This window comes from Heptranchias perlo, chromosome 8, assembly GCF_035084215.1.
Source record: "Heptranchias perlo isolate sHepPer1 chromosome 8, sHepPer1.hap1, whole genome shotgun sequence".
Classification (NCBI taxonomy): domain Eukaryota; kingdom Metazoa; phylum Chordata; class Chondrichthyes; order Hexanchiformes; family Hexanchidae; genus Heptranchias; species Heptranchias perlo.
The window spans coordinates 90,611,141-90,628,087 of record NC_090332.1 but is presented as its reverse complement, the minus strand read 5'-3'; the positions used below and the strand labels follow the sequence as shown (position 1 = coordinate 90,628,087).

At 41.9% G+C, this 16,947-nt stretch overlaps 1 protein-coding gene across 1 annotated transcript in view; it reads right to left on the bottom strand.

The window, feature by feature from the left end:
- wdpcp (WD repeat containing planar cell polarity effector) overlaps positions 1–16,947 on the bottom strand; it is a 122,798-nt gene that overhangs the window by 75,608 nt on the left and 30,243 nt on the right. The window contains exons 3-8 of the mRNA XM_067989526.1: positions 16,554–16,598; positions 15,871–15,921; positions 13,552–13,622; positions 13,239–13,298; positions 6,723–6,837; positions 3,724–3,857 (exon numbers count right to left, since the gene is read on the bottom strand). Of these exons, the coding sequence (XP_067845627.1) occupies positions 3,724–3,857; positions 6,723–6,837; positions 13,239–13,298; positions 13,552–13,622; positions 15,871–15,921; positions 16,554–16,598 (476 nt within the window). The remainder of the gene's footprint in view (positions 1–3,723; positions 3,858–6,722; positions 6,838–13,238; positions 13,299–13,551; positions 13,623–15,870; positions 15,922–16,553; positions 16,599–16,947) is intronic.

The window sequence follows — 16,947 nt, the reverse complement described above, 5'->3', positions numbered from 1 at the left end:
GATATAAACTGTAGTGTTGATAGAAACCGCAAGGAAAAAATTATACCATGGGACCAGAAGAGCATTTGTAGCACATTATAGTATTTAATATTTTGAGAGCGTAGATCTATAATACCCTAATCATTAAAAGGCATTAGTATAATAATACAACTAAGCACAACTAAAATGTAAATTTTCAGCAGAGACACCCCACAGGCAAATTCCAGAAGGGAGACAGCTGATGGATTCTAAATTAATTTAAAGAATAAGTACCGCATTTAGTAAAATCTCACTGTTGCCTCTTGCTCTCACAGCAATAGAGATTGAGGGAACATTACTGGAAGGTGGAACCAATGCTGCGTCCTGCTCCTGTGTCCTCTAGTTACTTACACCACAGTCTGTCTCAGGGGACGTGTCTCAACCATGGGATCATAATTGTGGAAATTAAAAATAGACAATGGCATCCACTCAGTTTTAATGTAAACACTGCTGAGTACTTCCTAGAGATTCTTCTTTCTGCTATTTTAACAGAGACATCACCCGTTTAAAATAAATGGGTTAATATTTCTGTTACATAGCAGACAAAAGAATTGCAAATAATGTATTAAGCACTTGTGCTAAAATTTACACAGCATAATTTCAAGGCCATAAAGATTGAACTTTATGGGGGTTATATTGGATAACCACCGAAACCGGGCACGGGGGTCACGGTGCTCGATGAACCTGCGCCCGGTCGTTGAGATGCAGGCAGCACATAACATTTGTGCTGCCTGGTGATTTACCTGATTACTGTGTCCAGCCAGGCCTAGCTGTGCTGTTGAATGGCTGCTCACCAGCAGAGGGGCCCCGATATCGCGAGTGGCAGGCCCCGATATCGCGAGTGGCTAGCTCCTCTTAAAGGCAGCCTGCACCTCTTATTTGTAAAATAAAAGATACGGGTCCGCATGGAGATCAGAATCGCACACCTAAAACACAGATGCAGCTCCCATCCCTACATTTTCAAACTGTTGAGTTATGTTAAAATATTGAATAAAGGTTGCGCACTACTAAATCCCACATTCTCCAATCTGCACACCAGACCTCACCAATTTGCCGTACTGAGTTTGTACCAGGCCTGCAAGAGAGCATGCACCAAGGTTCTCTGATGATTCACTAGAAGCCTTGGTGCAAGAAGTGGACAGAAGGAGGGACATCCTATATCTGCATGGGGGGGCAAGAGGCCCTGCAGACATAGGCTCCCGAGGCAGTGGGAGGCAGTAGGGGATGAAGTCTATGCCAGGCGCATAGCACCACGAAGTTCAATGCTTTGACATGAGGGTCAGGGTGAGTGAGATCAACTGTCAAGTGGGATCTCCTGCCAACTGCACCATTAGCCGCATCCACTGCTCCAATCACTACACCCCCGTACCAACAAACTCTATCAATCAGTACTCAACTCTTCTAAATCAGACGCTTCCTCTCATGCTTACACATTACCACTGTTGCAAGCTGCACACCCACAACTCACAGGTCATACACACTGGCAGCTATTCAACAATGACAGGCACATCACTCAACCATCTTGCAGGACACTCATTGACACACATCCCACTTTCTTGCAAGAGAAGGTGGAGCATAACAGGAGGCAGCAAGTTGCTTTGGCTTCATGGAACATGAACCTGTTGTCCTCTCTCAGGATGGCAACATTCCTGTCCCAGACCTGTCACTCTGCCAGTGCCTTTGCTGTTACCTGTCAGCTAGCCAGCCCATTCCCACTCCCTGTAGAGTATAGAAACTTTATTATAGGAACATTGGAAGATAGGAGCAGGAGTAGACTATTAAACCCCTAGAGCCTGTTCAGTCATACAATGAGATCATGGTTGATCTGTGACCTAACTCCATATACCCGCCTTAACCAAAGGTATTGAGGGATATGGGGCTAACAAATCTATCAATCTCTGATTTAAAATTAACAATTGAGCTAGCATCAACTGCTGTGTGCGGAAGAGCGTTCCAAACTTCTGACACCCTTTGCAAGTAGAAGCTTTTCCTAACTTCACTCCTGCAAGTTCTGGCTCTAATTTTTAGGCTATATCCCCTAGTCCTAGTATTCAAGTATAGGAGACCTCCAAAAACAGGTACAAATACATCAGCAGCAAGAAGCGATAATCCAGCAACTAACCTGTAACTTCTGCATGATCCCTTTAAATAGCACTGGTGGGGGCTCCTCCATGCTGTTTACGACCTGTTCGGCTATGCGAGGTTAAGACAGGGTGTTACCTGCAGCATTGAGTTCCAAAATCACATCTGTTCCTTTAAATCAGCGTTACACACTGATCTACTGCATATTCTCCCTACTTTACATGCTGCCAGCATTTGTTATCTGCGCATGCGCAAACGCCTTTACCAAGATGGTGTCCGGTGCACAACACGTTAGAAGTGTGCGTGCGCATTCCGGACGCCATTTTGAGTGCTATGCGGCCCAATTTATAGCCCATAGTTTTCAGCTGCTGCATAGGAAAAAATATTACCAGTTAAAATAATTAAAAACTTAATGTTGAACTCCTGTTAAGTATACTTTAAGCATGGACCAATAACTAAATATTCAAACAAAATGACGATTACCATATGCACCTGACCATACAGTTTGTGTAGAAATAATCCGTTTGAGGTACAGTTGCCTCTCCCAAGTGGCTGTTCTTCACGTATGAGCCCAGACAGTAAATGAGCAACAGGCTTTTGATACATGAACTTTCCAGCAGGAATGAGTGGGTAGTAATCAGGAGCAGGAACCCTGGCTGCTTTCCTCTTCCCTAGCTCAGGGACACTCTGGCCAACTGTAGTGCTCCTTACTGCCAGCTTGGCTAAGGTGAGCAACTCAGCAAAAACCAGGGATTGAACTTGGAAACTTTGTGGTCCGTATGGCTAAGTACCACACCATAGGCAATTGCCCCTTAAAATAACCCTACTCCCGCAGTTCCGTGCTTCTAGGCTAGCCATTTAAGATTTCAACTCATACCGTCACACTGAAAAATTGACTCAAGAGCTTTCCACGCCAAATCTACACACAGCCTCCTAACCAAGGTACTGATTGAGAGACTACACTTGCATGCCTCAGAGTAATTTGGGACAGATAGTATGACATTATAGAGCAGAGGAGCCGATGCCAAGATCTTGAGGCATAAAGATCTGAAAGATTGCCAAGTGATAGAAAAGAACAGCACTTTCTCCCATTCATAGGATCTATGGACACTCTCCCCAGTTCCTCCTTAACTGATTAGTCCCACGACCAATATCTTCCTATGCAAGATGAAGCTGTGTCTGAACTGGAGCGTCTCTGCTTTTTAGATATGGACTACAGACCAACTCGCTTGGAAATACATTGAGTAAAGCCATCCTAAATTAAAACAAAAAGTCCCAAGACAGGACACACAAAAATGGAAATGTTGAATGTTCATTTGTTGTAGTACTTTTAATTTGAACTGCAGTGAGAATATTTGTATGATAAAACACCTTGGGGTGGATTTTATCCCCAAGCTGACCTCAGACGGCTGGCTGGCAGAGCGCATTGCCCGGAAGTCCTGGCGCGAGGTCTGTTCCATTTTGGGGGCTAGGCCTCGTTGGCTTTGGGCTGCGGCCAGAGATAGAGCACCCGAGGCACCCTGGCCCACAGCAACATCAGACCGCCAGGCCGGCAACTGGGCCCCAAGAAGATAAGAAAGATAAGTAAATACAGATAAAATTTGCTAGAATAGTTACACATACCTTAAGATCGGAAGAGGAAAGCTTTTCTATTCTTCTGTTGACATCTGGGGAACTTTGTTTCTTTGTAAATTGGACAAAGCAAAGTTTGCTGTTCTCCAGAAAAGCTATGATCATAAAGTTATCTGCAAGTACAGCTAAACAAAACCAAAAATTAAAAACCACAGGATTAAGTTATTTTCTATAATCTTGCTCTTCCAGTCTGACTCATGTATAATCTGGTTTCCCAAGTTTATTAATAACTTTATCAATCATGGAAACTCTGACTGGCATTTTCCTGGCAATGGTAGCCATAGTCCACAAATTACATTTTTGCTGGTGAAGTTTATGTCTCCTGGTAGTGGTAAAAAAATACTGGGGGTGAATTTGGTCTTTTGCAATAGGGTAAAATGTGCAATAGTGAATCGGCAGCCCGTTTTACACTCCACCTGAATTCCTTTTCTACAGACTGATGTAAAATGGGAGGCTAATTCGTTCTCGCCAATTTTTCACTACCACTGAAGATCAATTTCAACCCCATTATTTTCCCATTCATGAGCAACAGCAACAAGGAGCTTCTGTGAGCTTGTGGGAGAGGGTTAAGCTGGTTTGAACATTCATGCTATTACCAGCCCACAACTCCATTTTTTTTGTGCCACTGGTGATGAACACAAGGCCAGGAGAAGCTAGTCTTATACACACCATGGCAAATAATGCTAGCACCTCTGACATCTATCATCAGATGATCACCATTACTGCAGAGTCAAATGTCACAATCAGCAACCAAGCTGAAGCAAAAGAACAATTACTACAGAGGTGACTTGCTCAACCATTACACAATACCAGCAGCTGGAAAAATATTACCCACAACCTAAATCTGCTCTGTTGACATTTGCATAGTTACAACACTTATGTTCATGAGGGGGAAATGCAAACTTTGCCTGGCAATAGACTTTCTGTTGATATTATACTCCCCCCACCCCCGTAGGGAAAATCCTGCTCATTACATTTCATCCAACATTAATTAAAAATGGCACATAGTTAGTGTATGCTGTCCAGACACCACAATGTTACTTGACATAATTATAGTTCTCTGACAAAACCAAAGTTTAAAAAAGCCAATCGTTTGAAATACGCAAGAAGAAAAACTTTGGAAATGCGGGACTTCAGTTATGTGGAAAGACTAGAGAAGGTGGGATTGTTCTCCTTAGAGTAGAGAAAGTTAAGGGGAGATTTAATAGCCCTCAAAATTATATGGGGCTTTGATGGAGTAAATAAAGAGAAACTGTTTCCACTGGAAGTGGGTCGATAACTAGAGGACACAGGTTTCAGGTAATTGGCAAAAGAACCAGAGGCACGATGAGGAGACATTTTTTTTTACACAGAGTGGTTATGATCTGAAATGTGCTGCCTGAAGGGTGGTGGAAGCAGATTGAATAATAACTTTCAAAAGGGAATTGGATAAATACTTGAAAAGGCAAAACTTACACAGCTATGGGGAAAGGGCAAGGGAATGGGACTAATTACATAGCTCTTTCAAAGAGCCAGGACAGGCACGATGGGCCGATTGGTCTCCATCGGTGCTGTATGATTCTATAAAAAGTGTAAATATTCTTTACCTAAACAACTCCCAGCTGACGAAAAAATAATCACCAGCATCATCCCCCCCCAGCCCCAGCTGAGTCATAAATGGTCCCCCAACAGAAGCAATTCACACCCCATCCCTTCGCTGAGGCAGCAATTTCACACTGGCATCCTCCCACTGCCACTTAATGAAGAAATCCCCATCAGATTCCCCCAAAGCACTTGCCAACCAGAACCCCTCCCCACTGCTGAGGCATAATCACCCACCATAATCTCACCACCCAACCCCCCACTGAATGACAAAACCTCCACCAGCACACGTGAGGCAAATGTTGACCCCATCGCTCCCTCCTCTCTCTCCCTCCTCCCCTGACTACTCCTTTTTCCCTCCTCCTCCCAAATACTCCATTTTACCTCCCTCATCTCTCTCCTCCTTCCTACTGTTCTTCCTTCCTTACTCCCTCTCCCCTTCCCTCACCCACCCTCCCTCCTCATCCCCTCTCTACTTCTCCTCTTCCATCCTCTTTTCTGCACTTCCCTCTTTCCCCTCGTCTCTCCTCCACTCCTAACTTCTTCTATTCTCTCCCCTCCCTCTAACTACCTTTCCCTCTCCTCCACTCTTTGCCCCCATCCTCTCTCCTCTCCCTGCCCTCTTACTCTCCTCCACTCCCTCTTTTCTGCCCCCACCTCTCCTCTCCTTCTCCTCCCCTCCTTCCTCCTCACTTAGCCCCTCCTATTTCTCTCACTCCTCTCTTCTCCCTTTCCCCCACTCTTCCCTCCTCACCTTTCCTCCCCCATGAGCATTTTTGCTTCCAATTTTTCACTGTTCTAATATTAGTCTTTTATATTTATATCTGAACAAAATAATCTATAGCTATTGCAAACTCTTTCTTCACAACTAAATTTGATTTTTTTCTTGCAATTTATTTTTCCACATATAATGACACAGCATTTTAAAAAAATAAACAAATGCTTTGAATTTGAGATTGTAAAATACATATTTAAACAGTTGATTTAAAAAATTCAAAATTGCCTTGATCTGTTAGGAAAATGTTTCTCCAAAAATGTTACATATATTACTTAAAAAGACTAACTGCAAAAGAAATACTATTGTATTAAATCCAATTTTGTAAATTAAGGACCATTATGTTCCAGAATCTTTCATTATTGATTCCTATGTGACCACTAGCAGCTTTGATGAAGGTAGGTAAAACTTTTAGAAGTGGATTTAATACATGTTAAAAATAAGGTCCGGAAAGCCTTATGTACAAAAGCATATTCATAATTTATAACCTCGAGGGTTGTAACTACGACAATACATGCAATTACTTGTTGCTCTTACAAGTCCCCAGTGAGAGTAATTAGTAAATCTGTTGCCACATCATTTTTCATCTGTCATTGTTAATTTAGACATTTGATTTTCATGTGGGTACAATTACCATCATTGATGGTGTCAGAGATGAGCCTCCCCACTAAGGTCCTGTCGATCAAAGCTTTCTCCAGATGTGGCCCGGAAAGGCTTAATGAAACCAGCACACCTGAACCGAAAAAAAGCTAAAACAGACAAGACATGATGTCAAGTATAGGCTTCGAAAACATCACACTGGATATTGCATTCTTTATAACTAAAAAAGTTAAAAATGAGCACCGTTAAATATTTTCAAAGTTGGGTTAGCATTTCTGTAACAGTTGTTGTTATATTAAGGCATGAAGCTGAGTGTTCAACTTCTAGGATTCCTATTTAAATCTTGGATAATGAAATAGACTAAAGGTAAAAACTGGCCCTGAAAATCTGCAGAGCTTCTGACACACTCCCGTCATAGAAGTGCAGCAGAAGGCCTGGGAAATAGGCCAGGCCTGGATATGCTGAGTCCCAGCCTCACTGATAGTTTCTGGGGGGGATCTTGTCCAGTCTATCCACCCCAAATTCAGTCCCCTAGGTCAGAGGAGGTGGGGCTGGCCACTCCCGATGCTAACAATTCCTGATTCCCTGGGCTCAGTTGGACCTGGCGTAAGTGTGGAGGCTGGTACCCCCAGTAAGATGAGGGGTACCAGCCTCCTCATTATTCCCCCCCACACCCATTCTCCAGGGCAGCAGCAGGTATTGGGAATTCTGGCCTCTTAGGGCTGGCAAGCACCTGCAATGCACTCATTGATACTGGACCTATGCTAATTAGATGCCTGTCCCTGACCCTGTATACTCTGCTGGGTCAGCACCGGCAGCCATGAACCCAGCATTACTCCTCTCTCCCACTTGCATTTTCTCAGAGAACAGTTCCCCATTGGGACTATAGGATCACTGAAATTATTCTACTATCATAGAATCATAGAATGGTTACAGCACAGAAGGAGGCCATTCGGTCTGTCAAGCACTTAAAATGCAAATATTTTTGTTCTTTCCTTCCCCAAAACCTCTCATTCTCAATTAAATTATAATTTTTCATTCTGTGTCTCGCTGGGAATTTTCAATATTTGCTTAAGATGCAGGTACTTCATTTATTTGTTTATTCTTCCTCCCTCTCCAAACTTTTCCTCCTTATTCTAAGTTATTGACGATAGGAGATATTTTTCTCCCCCCTTATTTCCCACAGTGGATTTATAATTCTTGTTGAAACGGTCATTAGTGGAGCGCTGACAAAGAAGGTTTTCCCACAGTTGAGTCGCTAATGACCATTATATCATTCAGCATGCTTACTGCGTAAATCAGGCTGCAATATCGGAGGTCAGCATTAAAATCCTTAATACTTCCCTCCAGTTCTCCCAGCGGCAGCAAAAACTTCAACCTAAACATCACTGTTAGCTCAGAATTTGTGTTTATTGGTTAGAGAATAATATATTGGGTACACTTGGAATTCAGGAAATACTACAGTCTGCATCCCATTCCTGGAAGCCCACATGAAACAGACCCTGACCCTGTAAGATAGTTAGAGTGGAACCACAGGTTAACAACACTTTTCTAGCACATAAACCCCCTTCTAGAACTACACGTAGGATAATGCTCAAATGCTACAAGGCACATCACAATACCTGATACTCCTGAACCAACTGAATCCTAGGGATCATGTGATTGATATATATATATATCCATATCTGCAAATTCATAATCAATGGCAGAAAATTTCATGTATTTACTCCTTTTATACCTCTAACAGAGGAGAGACCAAGTATGGATTGGGTGATTGCTATGTTGAACACCTCCGTTCAGTCCACAAGCATGACCCTGAGCCTCCGGTCGCTTGCCATTTTAACTCTCCATCCCTCTCCCACTCCGACCTCGGCTTCCTCCACTGTTCCAATGAAGCTCAACAGAAGCTTGAGGAGCAGTGCCTCCACTTTTGATGAGGCCCTTTACAACCTCAACACTGATTTCAATAACTTCAGATCATAACCACTGCTCCCATTTTTTCAGATAGCAGGTGCTGGTAATGGTTCTGCTGTTGCCATTTACAGTTCCTCTAGACCCATCTTTTGTTTCTTTACCTGTCCCATTCCCACCCTCTTTGCCTTGCATCATCATCCCTTTTGTCATTTAATCACTCCTGCCCTCCACCCTATCACAGACCTTCCCTTTTGTTCTTTCCTCCACTCCCCTCCCCTTCCCTTCCCTTCCCCTGTACTTGATTATAAACTGTAAAATCTTGACTTCTTCCAGTGCTGACAAAAGGTCATCGACCAGAAACATTAACTCTTGTTTCTTTCTCCACAGATGCTGCCTGGCCTGCTGAGTATTTCCACCATTTTCTGTTAATATACTTCCAACAGTTTGCTCCTCACTTAAATATCAAAGAAATTTTGTTCAATTTCAGTTATATGAAAAAGCTAGAGTTGGTCTTGATTTTTGTGCTTATTAAGATACAAATACATTTATCTTCATAATAATTCTTTATTGTGAAAAGATATTTCCTGTATTGTAGCTAAAATAGGTTTCATTCTAACTTCTACTAAACTGCACGAAAAACTATAATAAAAATACACTGCCTTAGCAATTTTCAATAAAATAATTCTACGTATGTCAATTTTGATTATGCAATTAGTTTTATTACATGCTTTATAGCAAAATGGATCTTGATGCATTACTGTGTATAAATACAGAAGTGGCTCTTTTATTAACTTGGAACATTCCTTACTTATAATAGATGGGGGTGGGGGGTAGTTAAAGTGGAATGAGGGACTTACTGGTTTCCCATCCCAATTCCTGCCCAGGGCTTCCCCTCTCCCCTGACTGCAATCTCCTCCAGACTCCCTCTTATAACCTACCTTAGTGTCGGGGTCCATTCTGTCGAGCCTTGCTGGCTCAAAATCCCACTCCTGCCCACCGGCCAATTTCTGCTGGGTTTGGGCTGGACTCCGACCGTCCACATTAAAATGAGGCCTGAGCTAATCTCTCTCTAGGCCCCCTATGGTGCTTGTCGTTCGCCCTGGTCGCCCCATGCTCCGATCTCGCCTCCCGTTAAAGTTGACCCCATATTTAAATGCAGAATTGTGTCTGGAAAAATTATTAAAATATTTCTTTTTGACACTACTGTCTTAGCTATAAAGATATAATTACTTTTGAATGTTTTTCATGCATCATCTGCTACATCAAATGATTAAACACAAATTCCAACTGGGCTATAATTTAATATATTAAAGACAGCTTTTGGTCACAAGCTGCAAATTAATTAAAATTCCTGAATATCACCGCTTCTATGTACTCTTCTTGCATAAAGTTACAGAGTCTACAGCACAGAAACAGGCCCAAATGTACCATGCCGGTGTTTATGCTCCACACGCGCCTCCCCCGCCAACCCTCTAAACCTATCAGCTGTGAACTGTGCACAGTATTCCAAATGTGGTAATTCTTGTGTAATGTGAACTACTTATATAATATACATAGTGAATGTGGTCTGAGCAATGTTCGTGCATTTGTAGCGGATTCCATTGATACTGCAAATCACTCTTAGTTATCAGTTTAGAAATAGTCATTCTTAAATTTTATTTGTGTCATTTTTGCATTTACAGTATTTTGCATTTACTTTCAGAACATTTGTAGATATAATAAATTGAATAATTTGATGAAAAGGTTTTAACAATTTCTATATCTAAAATAGTATTTTCAATGTAACTCCAACATTTATATTCAACACAAAATAAGGAGTTACAAAAAAAAAAGGTATTTTGAAACCCTGTCTAATGGTTGTGGAGATATTTAAATGTAATGGTTGCTGAATTTAGGGTTGTACAGTGGCAGGATTGTTGTTCATGCCCAAGACTCCTACATGGGGGAGGAGTAAGAAAATTTCAAACCCAGTTTAATAAAAAATGGTTTGATTTTTTTTTTACACACAGAGGAAATTTTCATCTCAAACTCCAGACAAGGAACATAATGGGTATGTGCTCGATTTGGAAGGAAGTGACCAGTGGTGTCCCACAAGGATCTGTGCTGGAGCCACAACTATTCACTATATTTATTAATATTAACACAATACAGGGCCACATGTCCAAGTTTGCCGATGACACAAAGATTGGTGGCAGAGTAAGTAGTGTAGATGGAAGCATAAAATTACAAAGAAACATTGATAGATCAATGAGTTGGCAATACTGCGGCAGATGGATTTCTACACAGGTAAGTGTGAGGTCACCCATTTTGGACCAAAAAAGGATCGATCGAGTATTTTTTTAAATGGTGAAAAGCTAAGAACAGTGGAGGTCCAAAGAGATTTAGGGGTCCATGTACAGAGATCACTAACATGTAGTGGTCAGGTACAAAAAATAATCAAAAAGGCTAATGGAATGTTAGCCTTTATAACAAGTGGGCTAGAATACAAAGGGGAAGATTTTCTACAGCTATACAAAGCCCTGGTTAGACCACATCTGGAGAACTGTGTGTAGTTCTGGGCATCGCTACTTAAAAAGGATATATTGACCTTGGAAGCAGTGTAGCGCAGATTCACCAGACTGTTACCAGGGCTCCAAGGGTTAAATTATGAGGAGCGATTACATAAACTGGACTTGTATTCCCTGGAATATAGAAGGTTAAGGGATGATATGATTGAGGTTTTTTAGGATTCTGGAAGGAATTGATAGGGTGGATAGAGAGAAACTTTTTCCGCTGGTGGGGGAGTCTAGGACAAGGGGACAGAACCTTAAAATATCAGAGCCAGGCCATTCAGGAGAGAAGTTAGGAAACACTTTTTCACGCAAAGGGTGGTAGAAGTGTGGAACCCTCTTCCAGTAGATGGTAGCTCAATTAATAATTTTAAATCTGAGATCGATAGATTTTTGCTAATCAAAGGTATTAAAAGAATAATGCGCCATAGTGGGTGGATGGAGTTAGGATACAGATTTGCCATGATCTCACTGAATGGCGGAACATGCTCGAGGGCTGAATGGTCTACTCCTGTTCCTATGTTCCCACAGGAAAGAAGGTAAAAATCAGAGAACCAACTGCACACACTTCTTACTGGATGGTTACACAGTAGCAAAGACAGAGGCCTAAGTACGAGTCACCAGCCTTCCTAGGCTAAGGAAGTGTGTGGTATGGGAAACCTATGGCCTAGAAATCTGGACACGCAGCACCTCTACTTTGGGCGTTAAATGGCCTCAAGAGCTTCCAATATGGCAAGCAGGAAGCACATGCTCAATATGAGGGGGAAGTCCGCCGCCCACCATATCGGTAAAGGCCAAAAAATCGTCGAGCAGTGCCCACGCAAGTAAGGGGCCGAACGCCTATCTCAGGCCCCCACTGCAAGATTGGTTTGCCCTGATGCAGCTGGCATCACGCCCTCAGGAGAACCAGGCCACAACCAACAAGGCAAGTTTTTAAAATATACTGACCTGAACGTGCATCTGGATGGACCAGGAGCGATCCCCCCGATCCCACACAAAAGAATATGGGCTGCCGTCGCGCCAGCTACCAATCCCCCCTCCCCCCCACCCCACCCTCGGCTACCGATCCCGCACCACCCCCCCCCGCCCCAACCAACGATCCTTCCCCCCGCCCCCCCCAGATTACCAAACCTCCCCACCGATCCTTCCCTCCACCGCCCCCCCCGGTTACCAAACCCCCCCCACCGATCCTTCCCTCCCCTCCACCCACCCCCGGTTACCAAACCCCCCCACCGATCCTTCCCTCCACCACACCCCCCCCCCCCCCCCCCAGTTACAAAACCTCCCCACGATCCTTCCTTCCCCTCCCCCCCACCCCGGTTACCAAACCTCCCCACCGATCCTTCCCTCCCCTCCCCTCCCACCCGGTTACCAAACCCCCCCCCACCCGGTTACCAAACCCCCCCACGATCCTTCCCTCCCCTCCCACCCGGTTACCAAACCCCCCCCACCGATCCTTCTCTTCACCCCCGGTTACCAAACCCCCCCCCACCGGTTACCAATCCCCTCAAGCTACCGATTCTGATTTTAGGCCTATAGCTCAGTACAACAAAGTTAACATTAATTTTGTTTTATTTTTATTTTTATTGTTCTGCTTTGCACCATGTATATTAAGAAGAAGAAATTCATGCTGAGAATCAACATACACCAAGGCAACATATTCAGCAAGAATTGACAAAAGATTAAAAACAACCTTTTCTGTGGACATAATTCAACTGATTGCACATTTGAAATAAGTTGAAGTCATGGGTTAACGAAATTTGTATTTGTGAATTTTCTCAAAGCCAAATTTCACCTTTTGAAATAAATGTCTATTTCTGTTGTTCTTGTAGAGTCCAGGGAACTGCTTTAGAATTATGCTTTGATTTAATTTAATATAGCATTAAAAAATTAAAATAAATACATAAATACTTAGGCACCTTTGTAAAAAAGAATATTCTGTCTATATATAAATCAACTGGATAGTTTAGCTGATCTGAAACATAAAACACACTGTTGTATATGTTGCTTTATTTGTAAAGCCAAGTCCGGAAAGACTGTTCAGCTCAATTAAATCAACAACCCAAGATCATTGTTGAAGCATATACCTGACAAAAGTTCTTGTTCTTCCATTTGCTCAGCACACAACGGCTATACTGCAGCAGCTCCTGAAACACAAGATGAACACAGATGGCTATGTCAGACGCATACATTGTCACTAATGGTTAAAGTGTTTCTGATTTCCAATCAGACGAGATTAGCATGCTTCGAAAACAAAGATGCAACTGTTTCAGAACATGGCACTGCACTAGAGCTGGTTATGATCTTTGTGCAGGCTGATCCGTTACACAAATTAAAGCTGTTGAAAGATGAATAAAGAAGTATAATTGTTTACTGTCAACTTTGTAACTAGGAAGGTACCTCAAACTCCTTGAGGGTGTCTCGAAGTTTATCTGGACGTCTATTCTTGGGTGTCCACAAATATTCTCGAGCTGACGAAGAAAATTTGAGCATAATTTTTTATTATAATTAGAAGAATTATACCATACCATTTACCATAACCATTCCATTATTATAGCACCAGAAATTAATCTGACCTTGACAAGGATATCCAGTATTTAAGAACACACTAAAAAGTCAAATTATACAAATGAAATCAGTAAATTTTAAAAAAAAATTGGTAACCAGAGGACACAGATTTAAGATAATTGGCAAAAAATCCAGGGGGGAAGCTGAGGAGAATTTTTTTTATGCAGCGAATTCTTATGATCTGGAATGTACTAGCTAAAAAGATGGTGGAAGCAGATTCAATAGTTACTTTCAAAGGGGTATTGGATAAATACTTGAAAAGGAGAAATTTGCAGGTCTATAGGCAAAGAGCAGGGGAGTGGGACTAATTGGATAGCCGGCACAGACACGATGGGCCAAATGGTCTCCTCCTGCGTTGTATCATTCTATGATTCAATGTTAAAACAATCTGGAAATTTCTGATTTACCAAGCTATTTTTAGATGCAATGCACTGTATGAGCAGGGCAGAATTTGAAGGCCAGGACATTCCTCTTCTATTGGAAAGCTTGAGAAATGGCTATTTTTATCCAAAATTAAGGAAAAAACTAACACGCAGCTCGAAGACCAGCCGGCTCGGGAAGCACGGAAGACCGGCCGGCTCGGGAAGCACGGCCGGCTCGGGAAGCACGGAAGACCGAGCACTTTTGCTTCTTCCGGCTCCACAATAAGGTAAGTAAAAAAGTAACAACTTATCTGTTGGCAGGCAGCCTCCAGCGGTCCCTTTATGGACTGTTGGTTTGGCTGCCAAGCACTGAGAATACTGACTGCAGCATGCACAGTACATGTTGAGAATACTGACTGCAGCATGCACAGTACATGTTGAGAATACTGACTGCAGCATGCACAGTACATGTTGAGAATACTGACCGCAGCATGCACGGTACATGTTGAGAATCTGTAAAATGAGTAAAGAATCATTTTTGCAATCAGCTGATGACCCACTGACCCAGTATGAATATCAAAAAGTTTATTAATTCAGCATTGGAGTGCACAATTTTTGGTGAAATTGGCTGAACAACAAATAAGACAAACGATTTAATAACGAGGCCCTGAAAGGGCTGGCAGCCTCTAATGGAACAGTGAAGACCATTTTTGATGAGGGAGGACACCCTCCAAATATGCAAAGAAACTGCCAAGCATAGCAATATATCACTGACAAAATGAGCTCTGTCTGAACTCAGAAAACCTAACTGGAAGTCCAGAAAAAGCTGTACAACAGAATGTCGTGGGACCACTGGCATCTCCACGTTCCCCTCCAGTCACACACCATCCTAACTTGACCTGCATCTCTAGTCCTTCACTGTCACTGGGTCAATATCCTGGAATTTCCTTCTTAACCCACAAGGTTTAAAAGCAGGTGTCAGTGGTTTCTCTACTTCAAATGGGGTTGCTTTCTTTTGTTTTTGGGAAATTAGCTTAGTTAAATTAATGTGTTAACTGGTGCATTAATGGTGGGTTGTGTGTTTTGCAAGTGCCAATGGGATGGGACTTTAAATTGGGCCCAGCCATTCAATTCTGAATCATTAATTGGTTAGAAAAAATTTATCATTTTGCAAAATCAGATCCGAATGTAGTTTTGGTGCGGTTATGTGTTAAATGTTGCTAACTGGAATGAGTGAAAGGAGCCATGGACTGCCCTAAAGCTATTCCATTCTATCTATTATTGTTAGTCATATCTTAAAAAAAGTTTTCTTTCTTGAAGATAGAAGCGATGTGGAGATGCCGGTGATGGACTGGGGTTGACAATTGTAAACAATTTTACAACACCAAGTTATAGTCCAGCAATTTTATTTTAAATTCACAAGCTTTCGGAGATTTTCTCCTTCCTCAGGCAGCATCTATCTGTAAATTCTTTGGTTTTTTATTCTGAAGAATATTCAGACAAAAGAGCTCAGTAAGCATATGGCTTACATATTTAATGTGACACCTAAGGGATACGGCTCAAGACAATATTCTGTTACCAAGGGGCACAAGAAGACTACACTGCTAGCGTTCACTACACCATTTCTCGGCACTTTGTTTTATTCCAAGAAACTGCTCTCTCTGTTGGAGAAAGGCTGTGATAACTAGGTAGAGGAAATAGATTCATATTTGCCAAAAATGGGGAAAGAACATTTGCTCCAATTATTAAGAGCTTGAGTGGCATTCTGTTGTACTACCACATTACTCACACTCAGTCATATGCTGCTTCTCTTCCAGGTAACCGCCATCTGTTGGTGACACTAAAGGGAATTAAAATGAGAAAAATGAAAAATACAAATGGCTCATGATACTGTACAGGCAAGCCAACCCAACACTAAAAAAAAATCTTTGCAGCTAAAAAGATGGGCTGATGTAATAGTGTTACTATAAATGACAAATATTAAATCTAAAATAGAAGCAGAGTCTGTCTGTCATCGGCAATGTAGGGACAGTACCTCACCCAGCAAAAATGGGGTGAAATTTAACTTTGGTGAGAGTGTTAAATGAGCAGTAACTAATTGGTTGCTTGTTAATCACCCCGCCCAATGCGCTGCCGTGCATTTTGCACTCTCACCAATGTTGAATTTCACACCCAAAGGGTGCTCACACAGACCTCCACTTTAACCTGCCCCGGAACAGTAAATAATCTTAGATGGGAGGACCCCAAACCAACAGTCTTCCAGGATTAACACATTTTCTTAGTTAAAACCACTCAATTATTCAGGCAGAAATGACAAAACAGCTCTCTACTTATCTGTATTCGTATCAATTGGATTTTGATGCCCTCTACTGGAATTCTGGTGCATAAATGTGGAGCCTAGTAGTTTACTGTATTAAGATGATTCACATTTATAGCAAAGTAATTGGCATATCAATATGAATTGAAACTTACCTGCCTCTCTCTTATCATAGTATTGATAGGTGCCGACATCTGTATCTGGCGTACATTTTGGAAATGGAAATAAGTAAAATTTTAAAAATGACAAAACATTCTGGAATATAGTATAATTTTCATATTAAAAGGTCAAGGTCCAAGGTGATTTTTTTTGTATATAATAAAGCTAGTACATATCTTTTAAAATTAGCTTCCAAAAACAATAATTTCACAGGTATTGGTAGCTTATTGATGTTAATTCTTTGAAAAGCCTATATAGGCCAAAACTTGAAACTTAATAATAGGAATTCTGCAATAATGCAAATATATCCTCAGTTAAGTCCCTCTACAGGGTTAACTTTAAAGCATCTAGTGTGTAGAAATTGGATTCACACAGACCCTGGGACACAAT